This window comes from Rhea pennata, chromosome 2 (genome assembly GCF_028389875.1).
Source record: "Rhea pennata isolate bPtePen1 chromosome 2, bPtePen1.pri, whole genome shotgun sequence".
Taxonomy (NCBI): domain Eukaryota; kingdom Metazoa; phylum Chordata; class Aves; order Rheiformes; family Rheidae; genus Rhea; species Rhea pennata.
Genome location: NC_084664.1, coordinates 3,620,542 through 3,640,696, shown reverse-complemented (window position 1 = coordinate 3,640,696; position 20,155 = coordinate 3,620,542). Strand labels below are relative to the sequence as shown.

The 20,155-nt window shown below is 41.9% G+C and overlaps 1 protein-coding gene across 9 annotated transcripts in view; it reads right to left on the bottom strand.

The window, feature by feature from the left end:
- OBSCN (obscurin, cytoskeletal calmodulin and titin-interacting RhoGEF) overlaps positions 1-20,155 on the bottom strand; it is a 158,580-nt gene that overhangs the window by 84,513 nt on the left and 53,912 nt on the right. For all 9 annotated transcript variants that reach the window (XM_062568715.1, XM_062568714.1, XM_062568718.1 and 6 more), the window contains exons 14-27: positions 19,769-20,044; positions 18,674-18,949; positions 17,173-17,439; positions 16,405-16,674; positions 15,927-16,190; positions 10,199-10,465; positions 9,362-9,474; positions 8,476-8,629; positions 6,803-6,964; positions 5,973-6,077; positions 5,042-5,308; positions 4,160-4,429; positions 2,786-3,052; positions 517-783 (exon numbers count right to left, since the gene is read on the bottom strand). In XM_062568715.1, coding sequence (XP_062424699.1) covers positions 517-783; positions 2,786-3,052; positions 4,160-4,429; positions 5,042-5,308; positions 5,973-6,077; positions 6,803-6,964; positions 8,476-8,629; positions 9,362-9,474; positions 10,199-10,465; positions 15,927-16,190; positions 16,405-16,674; positions 17,173-17,439; positions 18,674-18,949; positions 19,769-20,044 — 3,225 coding nt within the window. The remainder of the gene's footprint in view (positions 1-516; positions 784-2,785; positions 3,053-4,159; positions 4,430-5,041; positions 5,309-5,972; positions 6,078-6,802; positions 6,965-8,475; positions 8,630-9,361; positions 9,475-10,198; positions 10,466-15,926; positions 16,191-16,404; positions 16,675-17,172; positions 17,440-18,673; positions 18,950-19,768; positions 20,045-20,155) is intronic.

Below are 20,155 nucleotides of genomic sequence, written 5' to 3'. Positions count from 1 at the left end.
GAAGTTTTTAACATCTCTAAAATAATTGATGTGACTTACTGTGGCTCAGCTGATGCATGAGAATGTGGTAAAGTGCAGTAATTCAGCTGTGTGACAAAGCTCTGAGACATATTAAGGACAGTAGTGAAATGTGTTCTTATTATCTACTCAGTTTAACTCAGAACAGACGAATTGAAAGATATGCCCTACCCTTAGAGATACTAAATTAACTGAAATTCAGCTCCTTGAAGTAAAAATCTTTAGTAATAACACTATACAGACAATACACTACTGAAGAGAGCTACAAATAAAGCAAATTGGCCTTGAAATTGTCCATACAGCAAGCAAAAGGATGATGATAATTTACGGAAAATTTTGGCAGGATCCCAAAACAATCTTCGTTAGAAAAACCATCAGCTATTTGGCCCTGGAGAGGTGAAGCTTAGAGGCAGGACTGTGGCATGGGTATGGTAAATAATACCATACCCTCCCTTCCATCTCTTATTTACTTTCAGAAGGAGTGCTGTCATGACTCACCTATCACCTTCAGACACACGCTCTCTGACACCTTGTCCGACTTCATTGTCACAGTGCCAGCATCCTCAGGCTTGACTTGCTTCATTATCAGTGTGTAGCAGTTGCCAACACTCTTGATGTCATTGAAATTGTTGGTATAAAGGAGGGTGCCATTCAGGAACCATTCCACATCCTCGTCATCGTGGGACAGTTCGCATGAGAAGACAGCAGAACTCTCTTCTTCAATTTCCACATCCTGCAGGTGTTTGATTATTTCCACATTGCGGGCTGTAGGAAACCAAAATGCATCATCATCAGTGTTATCATGGATCAGTACTCTTACCACAACTGGATTCCACAGTGGTTAGAGTTTATGAGATGGTCTAGTCCGATCTCCTGTGCATCACAGCTCATTACATTTCACAATCCAGCAAAAAGCATCTACTACAAAAGACCGTGCTGTCTGGACCCCTCTATTCTCTTTTCCATATAAATTTTTTTTTTAATTGGAAAATAAATAATTCTTTCTAAAATGCTAACAACATTACACTTTGAGATATCCCATAGCTCCAAGTCCCTGTGTACCAGTTTCTGCACAAACATATACACATTATAACAAAATTGTCACTGACTCTACCCACCAGCAAAACAGTCACGGAGGATGAGGCAAAGACTATTTTTTCAGTCACAAGCAGATAGCATAAAGAGATTAAGTAATTTGCTCAAGCTTAGGGAAAAATAAGAATTGAATTATTTTCTTTTCCAGTCACTGGCCACAGGTTTGTCTTTGCAATTACTCTATTTATGAAATGCTGTTTTTCATAGGATTAACCGACCGAGAGGAGGCCCTGGGAATATTAAATCATTTGGTTGTTCAAATGAATCTCTTCTAGGTCAAACTGTTCACAAGAGATGCTCAATGGACTTCTGGGAATGATGCTGTGGCTTACCTACAAGTCTTGCAGAAAGTGACAGTATGACATTCCTCCCTTACAGCTTTTTTAAAGGTCAAGAACTGGTTAAACAATACTGCCATACCAGGATGAGGCAGAACACCATTAGGATTAACAAACATACAGCAACTATAAAATATACCAGCGTGGTCAGCGAATGACTACAGTGGTCTGAATGAAAACCACAACCATTTGCATCAAAACCATTAGCTAGAATTAACAGAGCGCATTAGATCCTAGAATGAAATGAAAAATAAACTCTTGAGAAAGAATCTTGAGATAAATGAAGTCTTCAGACAAATAAAATAAAGTCTTGAGAAAGATGCATGAACTTCTCACAGAATCACAGACTGGTTGAGATTGGAAGGCACTGCTAGAGATCACCTAGTCCAACCCGTCCCCCTGCTCAAGCAGGGTCACCTAGAGCATGTTGCACAGAATCACATCCAGGCATGTTGTGAATATGTCCAGAGGAGGAGACTCCACAGCCTCTCTGGGCAACCTGTTCCAGTGCTTTGTTACAGGAAAGAAGTTCTTCCTCATATTCAGGTGGAACTTGCTGTGTTTCAGTTTGTGCCGGTTGAGTCTTGTCCTATTATTTGGAACCACTGAAAAGAGTCTGGCTGCATCCTTTTGCCCCCTCCCCTCTCCGCCCCTTAAGGTATTTGTAGACATTGATAAGATCCCTCCTCAGTCTTCTCTTCTCAAGGCTAAACAGACCGGAGCTCTCATAGCTGTTCCTCATACGGCAGATGCTCCAGCCCTCGGATCATCTTCGTAGACCTACACTGGACTCTCTCCAGTAGTGCCATGTCTCTCTTGTCCTGGGGAGACCAGAACTGGACACAGGACTCGAGATGAGGCCTCCTCAGGGCTGAGTAGAGGGGCAGGATCACCTCCCTCGACCTGCTGGCAACACTCTTCCTAATGCATGCCAGGAGACCCTTGGCCTTCTTGGCTACAAGAGCATATTGCTGGCTCATGGTCAACTTATATATGGTCAACTTATATATTTTTATAATGAGCACAGCTAACAGAGGTAGCAAACAGGTGTCTTGCTGAAGTCAAGGTAGAAGGTATTCTGTCTAATGCCAACATCTTTCCCAGATACAGCCCTTCCACATGCATAATCCCTTTGATGGGTAAGTGCTGGTTTTCAGTATCTTGGAATATCAGAAGAGCGCATATCAGAAATAGTCAGTCCACTTAAAATATTACATTCATATAGAATTAGAAAAGAACTGTATTCCACAATTCAAGAAGAGAAATGTAGAGTGAAATACTAACTCAGAAAGGACATGCAATAGGCCAGTCTGCTTGCTGCAGACTGCTCATACCTTCAACTGTCAGCACGGCTTTGGTCTCCGCGTTTCCGGCCCTGCACATGTACACACCAGCATCTTCAGGCTTCACCTTCAGAATCTTGAGTTCTGCTGAATGCTTCTCCTGCTTGATTTTGTACTTCTCAGAGGGCTCAATGGCTGTGTGGTCCTTGAACCATTTCACAACCTTTGGAGAAGGCTTGAAGTCACATGATAGGACAACTGAATGACGTTCCAAAACTATCTTATCTTCCATCTTCCTTGTGATCTGTATATTGTAATCTGCAAAGCGGTGTTGGAAAAGAAGAAAGGATGAAGGCAAGCTGAAGAAAAGTTTCAAATCTCTATTTCATATCAATTAATACCACGGCCACTGTTTTGGGACAGTTCAGATGATGCTGCAATTTCCTGTTACAGGGCTGTTTCACTGAGAGGCCAGTTTGAAGCTACAGGGGCATGATAATCTATAGGCAATGCTGCTGATGATATTTCTATAAGAAAATACTGTATATTAACTATTAAATGCATGGTCTAGTTCTCATTCAGTGTTTATTGGGATGTGCTCTAATTGAGGATTTTGTTCAAATAAGAATGAATTAAAGTCAAAACAAGAATTTCAGGATGAGATTGGAGATATTTACCACGGTGACAGCAGAAGATGGAAAGACTTTAAGCTTTGTCCCAGATCAAATCAACGACAAAACAGATTCAGTAAACGTGCTATCAAACATTTCTAGTTCATAAATGGGACAAAAAACTCTCTCTCCTGGCAATTTTCATCTGCTTTGACTTCTTTGGTACAGTTAATTAAAAAAAAAAGTGCAAACCACTTTTAGCAAAAAAAATAAAAAGGGGGGGGGAGGAGGGGAAGAAATAATAGAGCAAGGAACAAAAAGATAGCACTCAACCAATTATGATTGTTCCCTCTAAGAAGCAAACTCTTTAAAGTATTTCTTCTTTGATTTTTATGGAGATTTGATTACAGTGGTGTTAATACATTTGCAAACTTTATATTTTTTAACGCTACAATTGAGAATATTATTAAAAAAAAACCCCAAAATCTCAAAAACCAATTCCCTGCTACCTGAGTCACTTCTTTTGTCTTTTATTGTGACTGAACTAGTCTTGGCTCAAAAGATTTGAAAACCAGGCATATCACACTCATCATCTAATCTAATCCCTTCCTGAGACACTGTTATCTCATTTCGTGCCTCTGACATTGTGTCTAAGAACCAGCTGGGGACAAAGACCACCATCCAGGTATGTATACATCTCCAAGACCCCAAGCAGTGGAGTGTGCACATTAAACTGTAAGCCTGAAAAATTATTTCCCAGGGACTGGGAGAAGGAAGGATCTGTCATGATCTAATTCGAACCAGGACATCTTACCTCTGACAAGCAGGTTTGCCGTGGATTTTGATTTGCCAATTGAGAACTGAACGGTGCCTGTCATATCAACACAGGTTTTCAGCAGGATCAGGCGGTGGATGGTGCCTTCTTGTTGCATGATAATGTTTCTGCCAGCCTGCAAGACTTCTCCACGTAGAGACCATTTCGGGGGTTTTACAGATGGAATAGATATCTCACATTCAAATCTGGCTTCTTCAGGCTCAGTCACATCCTCGTCACACAACTCCTTTACAATACTAATGGATTGCTCTGGATGAAGGAGGGAACAAGAGAAAAGGGGGATTTAGGAGACTTCATAGGACTTTTTAATGATCACCCTGCACACTTGTATCATTTTTACTGCACTTGAGTACTGCACTTATTACCTCAGCAAGCCTTAAAACATCCCCTTTTAGATAGAGAAATATATATAGCCAGTCACAGATTAGACTGTAAGACTATGACACAGCATCAGAGAATCTAGATCTCCCGATTCCCTGTCTTATTTGTAAACCAGAACGTCACCTTCTTATCCTGATACCAAACACGAGGCATTAGAAGATGGAATAGAAAGTTCACTGAAATACAGATGTTGATAACCAGGAATTAATTTGTTACCTACAGCAACATTTCTCTGAACAAAAAACTTTCCCCAGTACATCTGGTAAAGTTCTCTGGAACAGCAATTTCATCACTTTTCTTAGGTACTATATATTCATTTTTCAGGATGTTCCTGCTAATTTTAAAAGGAAGCAATACCAATAGACTTAAGAAAAAGAACACCGCTTAATTAAAATATGTTTTAGATAAAGTGATAAAGGGTTTCTGGACTAGTTAATTTTTCCTCCAATGTATCCTGAAGGGAAAAAAATGGTTTACTACCTTCAACAAAGAAATGAGCACTGCTTTTGTCGTCAAAGGCATCACAAGTGTACGTGTCCTCATCTTCATAATCTGCATCATTGATGATGAGTTTGCGATAGACACCATCGCTCACAATTTCATACTTGTCACTAGGGTGAATTTCAACATCCTTCTTATACCATCTAACTTCAGCACTTGCACGAGACACTTGGCATTCTAGGAATCCACGGTGCTTTTCAAGAGCGATCTTATCTCGCAAAGGCTTCACAATTTTTACAGGCAGCTCTAAAAGGAGTTAAAAAATATGCAATAATCAGTGCAGTTGTACGGAAGGCTGCCAACTGGAAACTCATTAGCAGTATTTCTTTTCTGATCAGTTATTTGGATGATGGCAGGAATCCCCGCTATATCAAGCACTGAACTAACACACAGGAAGTAAAGAGCTCAGGAAAGGAAGTCTTGTTATCTCTGTTTTACCTTTTGGAGGGCTGAACTGCAGAGGTACTAAACAATTTATCCAACATTACAAGGCGGTGCTGCAGCAAAGCCAGTGGCTGATCTCCAATTCCCTGAGCAATTCTTCGGGGTATTAATTTAAAAGTGTTTGTTCTCTCTCTTTTTATCGTGCTATCCCAGTAAAACATGAAAAATGCTATTTTATTTAAATATAAAAAAAGAGAGAATGTGAGAGAAATTCAAACGACAGTGTTTTCCCTCAGAGTTTAAATATGACTCTTAATATCTACAGGTAGAAAAACACCATCTCCTTCTTGATAAAATAAATTCTGTGTTATTTAGTCAAAGGAAATTCCCAACAGTGAGGTAAGACTTTTTCTTTCTCTGAAAGCTCTAGACGGTATTCAATTTTCCTTCCATTAAAAGTGAGGGAAATTGCTTAGTTTCTAACAAGAGACAATTTAAGCACTGTTGTCGTCAAAAGTGCCATTACCTTTTACCGTAAGGTGGGCACGAGATTCGGCCTTTTCTGCTACAAATTTGATCTCCGCGGCGTCCTCAACTTGGACACGCAAGTAAGTCAGCGAGTAGGTCCTTCCTGAGAACAGAGACACAACCGCGTGTATCCTCCTCCAAGAAAACAACCTCACCCTCTGCGGCCCGCTGCGAGGCGGAGCGCTGCCCATCTGGTTTCAGGGCATCGCCACCGTTCGCACGGCGGCAAGGCTGACCGTTCCTCTAAGCCCACAGCCGCACGTCGGAGAGTAGCCGACCCTCAGCTCCGCCAAGGACGGACTGAACACCATCCGAGAAGTACTTAAAACAGAGCGATCCCTCCCAGATATAAATTCCCGGTGCCTTAGAAAGATCGAACTGACTGACCAGGAGCCTTTTTCTTTTCTTATGCACACACTAATTATTCTTTTTATTCTCTCAGGAAAATCTGTCCACCTTCTGCAGGGTTTTACAGGCCATCAGACGGAAGAAGAGTAGACTTAACTGTCTCCAAAGCTCAATCCTAGGTAACTGCTCACCCCCTGCTTAGGAGCTAATTGCATCAATTCCCTGCCTTTCGTTCGCAACCAGGGACAGTGGGATTATGTCAGATTTCCCTTCATTAAAGCTCCTACTGTGTCAGAGTCCCAGCTTAGCTGCAGCCCTAAAACACAGGACAACTCTCTGCTGGACCTTCTTAACTGGATTTTGAAGGTCAGATCTTTGTGCTTAGTATCCAATACCAAATGCTCCTTTTTTCAGTGTTTTCCAGCATCCCTCCCCCCAGTCTCCTCCACTCAAAAATGACATTTCCCTTCGACACCCTACCATCTTGACGCATTTTAATATTGTCAGCAGCCTTCAGCTTGTTGTCATCTTTGTACCACTGAGTTTGGACCTCATCATGTGAAATCTCACAGACAAAAGAGGCACTCTCATATTCATTCACTTCCACGTCTTCCAGCGGTTTAATAATCTTGATATCTCGGGCTGTGAAATAGCAACAAATATTTATTAGTGTGTGTCCACAACTGAGTGCAGCATGTTTAACTTCTGCATACTTGCTTGGAAAAATGGGATAACAACTTGTGTTTTATTCAAAACCAACTCCCCTTCCTGGATGGTTTCCCTCTCCAACACAGTAAATACGTTTTACCCTTGAATCTACAGGTAGCGTTATCAGCTACAGTGGAGTTCACTGCAACAGGATTTTGTGGAAGCCAAAACTCATACGGGTTTTAAAAGAAATTAAACATATTCATGGAAGATAATCATTACGGAAAACTAAACACAAACCTCCAACTTCTAGTGTTACTATAAACTTTATGCTTTCTCCTAGGTGTCTACTATAGGCCACTGTTGGGAACCGGTTGCTGGGCTGGTGGTTGAAGCTGCTTTTCTGCTACCTTCTTAAAAACAGCAAATGTACTTTTCACTGGGGAGAAAGTGGCAGATAACTGGGGCTTAAAGAAGCTTGAGGTATTCCAGTGCACTCACTTTGAGGTTTTGTCTAGCTGCAATGGCTTTGAGAAGCCATCAAAAATATTCTGGTGAATGATTTTTTTCCAGCTATGCTACTCTCTAGCCCTCACAAGGGCAGAAAGGAAAGGAAAAAGTTCTTGTTATCATGGTTAACTTTGTAATCAGAAGACCCTTTTGCAAGACCCTCATAAAACGTGTATTAACAACAGGATGTAAACTAGACAGCATTCAAACAGCAACCCACCCAAACACAAAGGCAGGGAGAAAAAGGGAGTTTAGCAGAGCGATGGAACAGGACAGGACATTCAGTACTGCTAATGCTATATCCAAGTGGCCACAGGAGGACAGTATCTAGTAAGGAATAAGAGCGAGCCAGTCTGTACTCTCAGACATCTCCCTGGAAGCTAACATCTGCCAGGGAACATCAGACCTATCCACTCAGCAACTGGCCTTCAGCACTGGCTTGCCTCTGGTGCTTTAAAGGCTGGTGAGAAAATCCATCTGGTGCCTAAACTGTTGCACAGCACAGTACACAGAGGGGAAGAGTGTCTTGAGCATAAAGCAGAGATGCAGTGAGAAATCATGACGCTTTCCTACTCCACCTTAGCATTTACAACATAAAAAGCAGGGCAGATCTTGAGATCATATCCAGAACTTGTCCAGTTCCTACTCAGGTGTGACAGTGGCAGAGGCTAAATCAAACTGTGTGCATGCGAGCCCTTGGATCCCTGCTTTGTGCCAGGCTGTCTGGTATTTGTTCACTTGTCAGTGTATAAGTATGTTAAAAACAGAGAGCAGAAAACACTTATGACAAAGGTAAAACTGTGTTAGTATCTCTTCCAAAATTACTCATCCAGGGATAAAACAATCACAGGACAGTTCTGTCAATATTTTCTCAGCAGGAAGAGAAAGTCACTCAGAACGAGTAACAGAGAAATGCACAAACTGCCCATGAAGCATTTCTTGCTGTGAAGTCGAATACTGCATTAGGGGTCATTTCTTCATTCAATCAAACATACCATGAACTGTCAGGATAGCTGATGTCTTGTCGTCACCTGCTTCACACACATAGGTTCCTTGGTCTTCATATTCACACTTGGGAATAATAAGGCTTCTCTTAGTTCCCTGGGAAATAATCCCAAAGTTTTTACTTTGCTGAAGCTGCTTCCCATCCTAGAAGAGAAAAGGCCAAACCAGATCACCATCAACTATTCTACATCTGCGTTGAGCAAAGTAAGCATTCAGGTCTTTGCTTAATTCACTTGTCTCAAGGAACGTAGTGGGATTGTGCTCAATGGAACTTCAGCATATGCCAAAATTTAAGCATGGTGTAAATTTTTCAAGAACCATGAATGGCTGGAGAACATGCATAAATTACTGGTTGATCTGAAGCTCAGGGCACTGTACAGGATTGGCAATTAGCCCCTTAAGACATCATTTTGAAGAAATACTACTATCTCCACTTGAACGAAGAACCAGCTGAGCTACAAGGAAGGTACACGTAAAGCCTGAGCTCATCTCCAGACTGTCAGGCGCAAAAGGAATCGAGGTTTCACCTAAACTGCAGTTCCCAACTTGGCTAGAATTCCAGTGTGAGAACTGCTATGTGTGAAGTAGTCGTGCTTCTGTCAACAGCTGTGCTCACATTCTGTGCAACTCTGTTCAGGAGTTCCCTATAAATTCAGGAGGAGCTTAACTCTTAACCTGATAAATGCACTCAAAATGATCTACTAAATAAAGAACCCACAGAGAGATGAACTGAGCAAGTAAACAAATATAAGGAGCCACACGAAGAGCTGGATAGCAAAGGCTCAGCTCCAGGTCTCTTGGAAGTGAAATAAAAGGCTCCCATTTACTTCCAGGGACATTAGAAGTGAAAATGTCACTGTCCATTAAGTGCTATACCTTGAACCACTTAACATCCACATTGGGCCTGGACAGCTCACACTCAAATGTGACCTTGTCCTTCTGAGTTACACTGATGTTTGACAAAGGCTTGCTGATTCTCACAGGCAATTCTGCAAAAAGAAAAGGAAGTCCAGTTAATGGGGAATTAGGTTTGTTAGAAGTATCTGGCACAGGCAATAATAGCCCAGCTTACATGCTTAATGTGACTTGTAAGTGAAAAACAAAATCCTGTTGTTTTGAGTACATTATCATTGGTTGTGCTGTTGACAGGTATATTACAACCACCTTGTTAATACCAGACGGATACATTACTGATGATGGACCAATGCATGTGCAATTGCTAAGAAAGTCTGTTACTCTCTTGAGAGCTCACTGTCTGGGACAGGAACAGACAACCAAAAGGTTATCATTTGCACTGTACAGTTTTCCTGACATCTACATTGTACACACATGGATGGAACAGCAACACTACTCACTCCACATCTGTACGGTAATGGTAGTTGTCAATGGAAAGGTGAGGCCTCAAAAGGCACTTGAATAAAGCACAGCTAGAGCAGCTTCTTCGTACAAGACAAGACCTGTATCTTTCCTTCTTTTAAAAAATTCATTGAGTACTGAAAAAGTTTTTAGGGTTTCGTAACAGGTAATAGATTACAAACAACAACAGGTACAATGCACAATGGGAAATGTGGTTCTGTGGCAGAACACACTGATGTGCATAGCTTCAAAAAATTTCACAGTTACTCATCATTGCAAACATGTCCAAAGGGATCCCACTGTGGCTAATGACCCACGTCCCACGTCAATCAGAGCCTGTCTTTGGAGTCTGCACACCTGTCACATCAAGTCTCCCTGATGAATGAATGCCATCGGCCTTGAAAGAGATGAGCCCTGCGTCTTCAAGGTTCACAGAAGAGAGAGTCAGCGAATGTTTCTTCCCCATGACATCAACATGGACATTTGGGGAAGGCTTCAGTCGAACACCATCTTTCTGCCAGATTCCTTCCACATCCTCATGTGACACCTCCACCACAAAGGTGACGGTCCCTTTCTCACAGACTTTGATGGGCTGAAGACCTTTCACCAGCTTGATCTTCCTCACTGAAAAACAACATAGACAAGTTGGAGATATCATAGTGAAGGCTGGGGTAATTCTCTCCTTACTTGCTGTGAAATAACCCAGAGACTGTCAAAAGTCCTCAAAATAGATGCTTCCCCCATTCCTCACAAAGGTCCAGTATCTCCCAATTAAAAAACAACTTTCGCAAAGAAGAAAACCTGACCATATTGCTATCATGGTTGCTATTCTCAAATCAGTGCTATCAGCTGGGACAAAGAGGCCAATCAAACAGAGCAGGGCTCTTTCTCTGTCCAGTTCAACTCCACTCACTTACTGGCAATGCTAGAAATAAGGTTTGAAGTTGTACATGCACACACAGGAGCAGAGACATTCCTGTGCTGGGTGAGGGGGTCACCAATAACTATCAGGATGAAACACTCTAAAGGAAGCTAAGCCTTTATTTAAGTTAACATATAACCCTATATTATTTTTATATTGGGATCAGGTTTCCTGTGCTACACAAAGAGAGGAAAGTTGCTGATCACATTTACTGTTGAGGCATGAATCAAGAGAAAGACCATTGCTAGAGATTAATAGAGAAGCACAAAGGAATGAACAATACTGTTCAGCTCTTCATGTAGGATAAAATGAGGGAGGGAGGGGAAGGAAGCAGCAGGGGGAGGAAAGAGCTTTAGTGAGGGATAAAGTAGCTGAGTTTTAGGTGGATTTCACCTGTTCCCAGTAAATAAATTAGTGTCCTATCAGCTAGTGAAACAGATTTAGTGTTTATGCTTGATTCACCCTTGATAAAAATTAAGTTGCCACTTAAGAAGACTTTTTTTTTTTTTAATTCCTACAAAGCCACAAAATATGAAAACTTTAAAATCTCCATGGGTCCCCTAGGAATAGTCCAACCTTCCTCATACATGTTTAGCAGAGGTAATCCACAGACAAACCATTCAGGCCTGGATCTGAACACAGTCACGATCAGGAGGTCAGCTGAGTGCCGTGTTGTGTGGTTTTGGTCTGGACCAAGCTCCATCTCCGAGGCCCAAACCCTCCTCTGGCACTTGTCTCTGTGGTACCTGGTGGGCAGTGGGGTATGGACTATTCCTCCAGAGGCTCAGTGGCAGTGGTATATTTAAGCTATGCCTTTATTAATGACTGAATTGTACCCAGAAACATTTCTAGGCATTGAGGTCACCTGGCTTGGAACAACTCTAGTCTACATTATAAGCTATTTTAGCCTTCAAAACAGGGGACCTGCATGAAAGCGGCCTCTTGAGAGCAATCACAGAAATTTTCTCACTCCCAGACTATGGCTAGCTCCCAGCCACACTGGAGACCTTTCAGGCCTGTGAACGTCTCTGGGGACCACTGAATCTATGATGACAGATGGAAGCCCTGCAATGCCACTGCGGCACAGTATTGCTCGCCTCAGGAAGAAGGCCACAAGCTTGATGCAATGCCAACTCCTTGGGCCTTTCCCATCCGCCCTTCTTGCTCCATTCCCGCTCACAGCACGTTTGCAGAGGAGCATATGCATCCTCTGCAGGATCCTCGCCAACTCCTCTCTCAATGAAACCACACTGGCCCCCTTTGCACAGTCCCTTCCTGAGCCCCAACTGCTTAAGCACAAATTTGCCCCAAGAACATGTTTTGAACCTGACAAATGCAGGAAAGAGTTTGATCTTTGCTTCCCGACCTAAGACACCAACTCTCCTGGCTTTGCCCTTTGAAGTTGCATCCATCCCCAATTTCTCATCTGATTTAGCAACCAGTCCCTAACCCTTCCTGGTTACCTTGCTCACCAAACTAAACACAGTGTACCTGTTAGAGTCTAACCTTTCATCTCAGTTAATAGATATTCCAACCTTTCAAACAGTGAATGGGCTGAGGATCAAACTGCAGTTATTCTGGACAGGAAGGGAAAGGGATTTTCAAAAACATCAACTAAATAAACAGCACAGCAACTCCTAACTCAGTAAGTTACCACCTAGGCATAGCCTCAGCTTGTACTGTATAAAGGACTGGAAAAAAAACAAAAAACAAAACAAAAAAAAAAACACGTTTTGGAAAAGGTCTTTCCTTCACAAAGTAGCAGACAGTTGGGGAATGATCGAATTTTAATTAGATTTAATAGACATAGTATTTCATGTCAAGAGATTTGAAATTTCATACTTATCTTCTCAGTATAATTTCTTCTATAATTAAGTGACCTAATTATGCTTTTCCCTGCTGAATGTCTATAGGTATATCAGAATAAGGATCGTTTTATCCATGACTCACATATCTAAGTCTTCCTCAAACATCTCCTCCTTGTCACGTATGAAAATAAGTTATTCAGATAGATAGACTGTTAGTTTGATCAACTCAGTTGTTTTTAAGATCTCCTGACAGCCTCAAATCAGGATAGATCTTTATCTTTTGATTGAGCATCTTTTGTACTGGAGTAAATCAACACAATTTCACATAATTATTCCTTGTTTACCTTGCACTGCAAGCAGGCTCAAGACTAATAGAATCAATCCAGTCTGGTGTTTAGAAAAAGGTCCTCTAAAATCGGACTTCTCAGTCTGAAGCTGAGCACTGAGTAACAGTAGCCCAGTTCCCCAGATCGTGAGCATTTAAAAAGCTTCTGCCGACCTCAATACAAGCTCTTACGCATTCATCTAAAAAAAATAGGGCATGCGCTTAAATGTCAAAAAATAGAACATAATTTTAAACTCATACTTTTTACAGTTTTGCTTCTGCTGTATAGTAGAGCGAGAGCTCTGTAGAATCTGGATATAAAATAAATACTTTCTAATGATACTTTTGTATACTGCCACCCTTCCTGTTGTGCCCACAAAAATAAATCTGTTTAAAGGTTGCCCATTACAATGGACTTACTTGTCCCAGACGTAAAATTAATTATACAGAAATACTCCCTGCTGCAATGAGGTGTTCACAGTTCATCTCAGATCATCTTGAGTTTCAGTCACTGTGCAAAACAATCTCAGTCCATCAGCAGAGCTACCTTTTATAGTGACACTAAGCATAAGTGATAGAAAGTCTGGGAAATGCAGGATCCAGAATGATCTGGTACCGAATTTCCCTCCTGCCCTCAGAGTGGGAAGTTTCTAAACCACTCAGATACACATTTATGCTTACATGACTCACCTTATCCAAAACAGTGTAAAACACTGTTGTTCGCAATCAGGATTAACCAATTCCTTCCTGTATAAACACTGCTTCATCATTTTCCTTTTTACACTTGGCTACAGCAACAGCCAGTGCCTACAAAAAGGAGTAACTGAAGCTACAACCAGTGGTGAACACCTTGCTGGAAGGAAACTGGTATTGCCCAGTCTGAAAAAATGCTTTGGGGTGCAACACGTGAAAGAGGAGGGAGTAACACATCGTGGACATGGAAGTGCTACACTTCTCTACCCTCTACAATCCCACTTCATCTCATTTAACAGAAACAGTAAACCTAAATCTAGTTCTAAACCAGGATCTCAGTCCCCCACGGTTCCTCAAACAGTCAGTAGAGAAAGACACTCCAGAAGGTAATTTAACTGCATCTAAGATTTAAAACACTCTCTGTAGGTCCTTTTTTCTCTCTGTTGGCTATCAAAGGAGCTGGAAGTGATGTACTATCTTTAGACTGCATGATTCCAAGCCCAATCTACCAGCTGCTAGTTACTGCTAATGCCTGTTTTTTGTTTCTTTTTTTTTGTTTTTGTTTTTTTTGTTTCCAGAGCTACTTTGGAGAAAAGGTGAGCAACTGCCACTAGAACTGGTAACTACCCCATTTTGAGATGCTAAAGCAGAGGTTTTTGACAGCTATCAGCCAGGAAGATTTTGAAGATGAAACTGTCTTAACAGCATGAAAGCAGTCAGACAGATCCTGCTCTGTATTGGGCAGTTTGTCATCATCTGCAGTAGCAGCAAGACTAAAGTGGAATAACTTGAGGAACGACAGGAAATTGCAGCTGTCCTCAAGGAAAACTAGCTTTGAGCTATAAGGCACACGCGGTTGCACAGAGTCAGGAAGCAAAGGACAACGACAGATTCCAACCCATGAGAGACTCTTACAAATTATTTCACCATGTCCAACCTATTTGTAAGCTTAGGCCTTTCCAGTCAGAAAGAGAAAAGAAATAGAGAGGTAGCGAGAGGCACTGGTTTGGGTTTTCCTCATGTTGTTAATGATATGCACTAAGACCTGCAGCAGGAGTTAAAATTAAGCAGTAAATATGTGTAAGAAATCTTATAGAAGAGAACCATAAGGCTATTCGAGAGCTAAGCAGATTAGAGATGAGTTACAAGTTTGATTACTTTGCAGAAGTTTATATTTTCCTGGGTTCAAATTCTTGTTCACTCGGGTCTAACCAAATCCAAAACAACAAAAAGAAGATGCTGAATCACTCAGATCCGAAGTTTCCGCATTATTTTAGTGCAAAGTCACAATTACTCAAAACTTAATCTATTTTAACCTTGCCTTAAACTCCATGCACTGAAAAAAATCTAAAACAAAGATCTGAACCAATGCATCATATCAGTATGTATTCACACCATCAAAAAAAAAAAATCACAAAATCATACGGCGGGAAAGACCTAGAAAGATCATCTAGCCCTTCTCCCCTGCTCTACGATGTGCTCAGCTCTTTATGTACTTCCAGACAGATATTTCACTAACCTTTTCTTAAACCCATGATGGAAGCTCCAAAACCTATTCAGATGATTCTATTCACTCATCCAACCATTAGAAAGCTTTTTTATTGTATAACCTGGATCTCTCTCATTGCAATTGAAGCCCATTATTTCCCATCATTATTTCAGCAAGGAGAACAGATTGTTCCCTTCCACTTCACCACAGCCTTTTACGTACTTGAATTATCAAGTCCTTTCTTACCTATTATTTATGATTTATACAGCACCAATGACTTATACAGCACCAATTGGTGGCAGGGGCTTTAAAGGCAAAATTAGAGAGCCCTTAAGTGCTTAAATCCTATCTTCATTTATCCTGTAACAATCATGACAAAAGGATGTAGGGAAGAGGACAGAAGTACAGAGCTACAGCCAAGAGACCATTAGTTTACTTGAAAGGGCAGAAGGCACAGACAGAAGATTTGCTCTTGTAGTTTTTCTAATGTTGATTGAATATAAAGAGACATTCTGAAAGAGTTGCTTTACAGAGAAGAATTAGGGCAACAGATGGCTGAACAGGGAGTAGCTTGCTAAAAGCTGTAAGATGGAGAAAACAGAGTCAACCAGGGAGGGAGAAATTTCAGAGGAGGGAGAAGAACTGAGCTAGGAGGCTTAATGGTCAACAGCATGACTGAAAGCTGGCGGAATGAGATGGAGGCAACAAACAGCCAGTTGTGCCTTTTGTACTGCCTTTGCCTCTACCTTCACTCAAGTCATTTGATTGGTAATTGTTATGGAAGAGACTAGAATCCATCTACAAACCCTATCCAGGGGACTTACAGCATGGGAGACCATTCAACTTACTTTCCACATTGATCTTGGCTTGGGTCTTGTCATCAGGACTCTCACAGCAGTAGAAGCCCCTTTCTGCAAAGGAGATGTTCTTAACCACGAGGATATGCTTCGTTCCCTCAGCTTTGATCTCGATTTTTTCGCTGGGCTTCAACACAATTTTGTTCCTCATCCATTTCACCTCTGCAGGCTTGGTCAGCTCAACCTCCAGGGTCACTGTGTCCCTCTCTTCTACTGTTCTGGGTTCCAGTTTCTTCTTGAATGAGACTGGGGCCTCTGCCAAAGGAGAAAGATATTAGCAAAAATGTGGAGGAGCCAGAAAATTCTGACAGGAATTAAAATAGTGACTCATGCATTCTGGGCATCTTTATTTAACAAACTGAAAGCATCAATCCCCTACTACTAATATAATCCGTCAAGGAGAAGGCCACGTAAAGCAGAGATCTTAGCATGAGTGATCATGTGTCAAAGGGACATTTTTGTCTCTTACCTCGGACCTTGAGGTTGGCACTGCTTTCTACACCCTCAGCATTGGCAGAGATCTCAGCTGCGTCTTCCACTGTCAGATCAGTGATTGTGAGGCTGTGGTTGCTGTCCTTCTGCGAGATCACATACTTCTTGCTGGCTTCAATCTTCACACCATTCCTGTGCCATGTAACCACAGCATCGCTGGGAGAGACGGTACACTTAAACACAGCCTCTTTTCCTTCCTCAGAGACTACACTGTTGAGACTTGTAATGAATTTCACCACTCTGGGCGCTGAGGGAGAGGAAGAAAACACTTAGGAGCATGTCTTTGAGACATGGTGTGAATATCTTCAAAGAGCAGGCAGATTCAATGATTTTATCAAAAGGATCAATTTGTATCATTTACAGTAAGTGATCACAATAATGGGTCACCACTTTTTCTATATCTGACCTAAGTTTTACATATAAAGGTACCAAAAGAAAGAGGCAAACACAGAAAAAAAATCCTGGCTTAAATTTAAGATTCTTAATTTCAGCCTCAGATGTAATATCAAGGTCAGTTTGTCCACGTACAAGAGACCTGAGCTCTCAAAAGGTCTCAAAATCATCCAAACCATCAAAAATAGAGGTTCCACTGACATTCAAAGAGAAAGCCGAGTTTCATACTTCATTGCTCATGATAGGAGATAGCACAAACACATGAACAAACTGAACTTTGCAGGGCCGTAATGGCTGAGGAAGACAGACAGGGATCCCTTCAGATTTTCACTATTCAGTTTTAGAGACATACCTTTGGGGGTGATCATAACACTGCTCTTGTCATCTCTGGACTCACAGGAATATTCTCCCTCATCCTCTGCCCGGATTCCCATTATTGTCAGGGTTCGTTTTACCCCCTCTTCAATAATCTGGAAGCGCTTGCTGGGCTTGATCTCAACTCCATTCTTGTACCATACCACCTTCCCTTTGGTATGGCTCACATCACAGGTCAAAGAGACATTGTCTCCAATCTCGGTGTGAATAGGTTCCAGTTTTTTTGAAAATGTCAGAGGGATTTCTGAGATGCAGAAGGAGGAAAAATGATGAAAAAGGGGAAAAAAGAGAAATCTGCTCTGGCTTTTTTTTTTTTTTTTTTAACACATTTGGGGATCAGAGGAGACAGACAAACCAGAGATGTGGAAACTTAGGGAGATTCCTCTGCCACGGAATTTTGCTTTTATTAATACTATTCTGTAAAGCAATAACAGTGCCTTAAACAAGCTTTGGTTTTGCCTTCCTTTCTTTCTAATCCTTCACCAAGAGAGATCATCTGTTCTTTCACAGGAGAGCTTGATTTGCCTGACTAGATATAAAAATCTGTACAGGCATAAGCCCCATCTAACTTTGTTTCTTCTGTTCATGAGGACACAGACAGTGGAGTTAAATGAATCCAGAGTGTGATTCATCTCATCCTGAAGCAGATGTTTCAATAAGTCAGATGAATTCTGACCTACTAGCAACAGTTCCTCTCCACTTACTCCAAAGGGAACTGAGAGGGTGCATCTCAGCTTTAGAAATCTTCAGTGTGGATGTCTGAGGAGAAAGGAGATGAAGTCTATCCTGTGTGTCTCCCTGCCATTGCACTGTACAACACCTTTCTTCCTTTGGTCAGATTTATGATGTGGATTTATGATATGGAGTTATTCCCTGGGGGCAGATACTACAGTAGTGGGCCAAAGGGGCTGAATTAGCCCCTTGGTCCTGGACATCAACCCTCTCATCTCTGTCTGAGGATCAGCTGTACTCCATCCTTCTGATAAGACAGTCAATTTATAGTCTTAGTCTTGATGCAGGAGCATCATCCATGTGCACTGTCCCAGGAACAGAGGAGACAGGCCCTGCTTCTCCCACAGCACTAACTCACAAACCTCATCCTCACACTATATCCCTCTACATCTTCCTCATCAGCTTTGTCATATCAGTGGGCAGAGTGGGGAAAAGCTAAGCCTCTGCCCACTCCCCAGACACTAGGCTAGAAGGTGATGGGAACGGTGTGTTGACTGTGGAAAGCAAACACCAGGAAAAACACCCACTGGAGGCCTTCCTGTTCCCTTGAGCGAAAGCCCAGCAAACAACATACACTGGGTCTTTGAGGGGAGGAGGAGCTTTGCTAGCCCATGGCAGGAGAACCACAGCAATTCAAGTCTTGAGTTTGGAATAGTTTTAGAGGGAGTCTGGACTCTCATCTCCATCCCACGGGGGAAACGGAGCTGTTAGGCAGGGATGTGACGTGGGGGCTGCTGCCTGCTCACCTTTCACCTCCACTTTGAATTCCTGCTTGTCACTCTTTGTGCAGCAGGTGTACACAGCAGTGTCCGAGCTCTCAGCCAGGTTCACCGTCAGGGTCCGGGAAGCCCCCTCGCTCTTTATTTCATACTTCTTGCTCGCCTTAATTTCCATTCCGTCCTTCAGCCACTTGACTGAAGCAGTTTCAGGCGTTACTGAAGTAGTCAGAGTGATATTTTCATATTCTTGAACAACGAGGGGCTCTTTCTGGACAACCTTCTTTTCAAATTTGGCCTCTGGTTCTAGGAAGCGCATTAAAAAAGACAAACTATTAGCTTCATTTCCAGGTCCTTAACCCAGCAATTTTCAGTTACTGTCTTCTCACGATAGGGTTCCAATTCACTGCATAATCTGTAATAAGCCAGGAAATACAAATGAATATTTGTGACTAGTCTAATCTTTTGCTGAGTAAGAAGAAAGAAAATAATCTGTCAGGTAACTCAGAGCTTCTGCTTATAAGAAGAGCAAAAAAATGAAATGCAAATACACATTTTACCTGCCACTCATAAAATGCTTGTTTCTTCATGGTAAAATTGCCTATATAATTCTTTCTTCTCTCACATTTATGGCTCTAGATCTAATTAAGAAGAATTATTAATATGCTAATCCTGAATTTACAGCCTCTTTTCTGCTCTGTTTGCTTTACTCCCATTCTTTTCCATCTTGTACAACGCTTTGCCCCAGAACAGGGCAGTTCTTTGACACACAGAGTGGCCATCTCATTTTTCCTAGTGTCCCTTCTCCACAGCTCTATTTCTATGCTTTAAAACTTCCCACTTCCTGCTCATTTTCAGCTACCCCTCACTGGAAAAGGTTACATTATAAGTTGTGTAAAGGAGACAACAAAGAACGATATAGCATTGCTTTAGTCAAAAAGTCTTCAACCAGTTTCTTCTCATCAACACTGCTAAATTCAAAAGGGCAAATTAATGTGCAATATGGTTCACTGACGTTGCTCCAGGAGAGCCTGTAGCTGCACCGTGGTCACTAGGTACAGAACAGCCATCATTCATCTTAGCAACCCAGCAAAGCTGCATCGCGCCCCCAGATTGAAAACTCACCAGTAAGCTCAATCCTGAAGGCCAGCTTCTGGCCTGCGGCCTCACAGACGTATTCTCCAGCATCTTTCTTCTCCAGCTGCTCTATAAGCAGCTGACGGGTTTTGCCCAGAGTCTCTATTTTGAATTTTCTAGAGGAAATGAGCAGCTTTCCATCCCTGTACCATTTCACTTCAGTTGTGTCCTCTGCTACCTCACAGCTGAGGGTGGCGTTTTCTGTCAGGACAGCGTGTACCTCCTTCTGGACCTTCTCCTGGTTTATAAACGCAGGTTTCGGCTCTGAACGCAAGAAAAAGAGGGAATATTGACAGAGGAATTAAAATGAGGCCATCTTACACATCTGTGTGCACAGGCCTGGAAAACATCAAGGTTACCACTTTATGTTAAAAT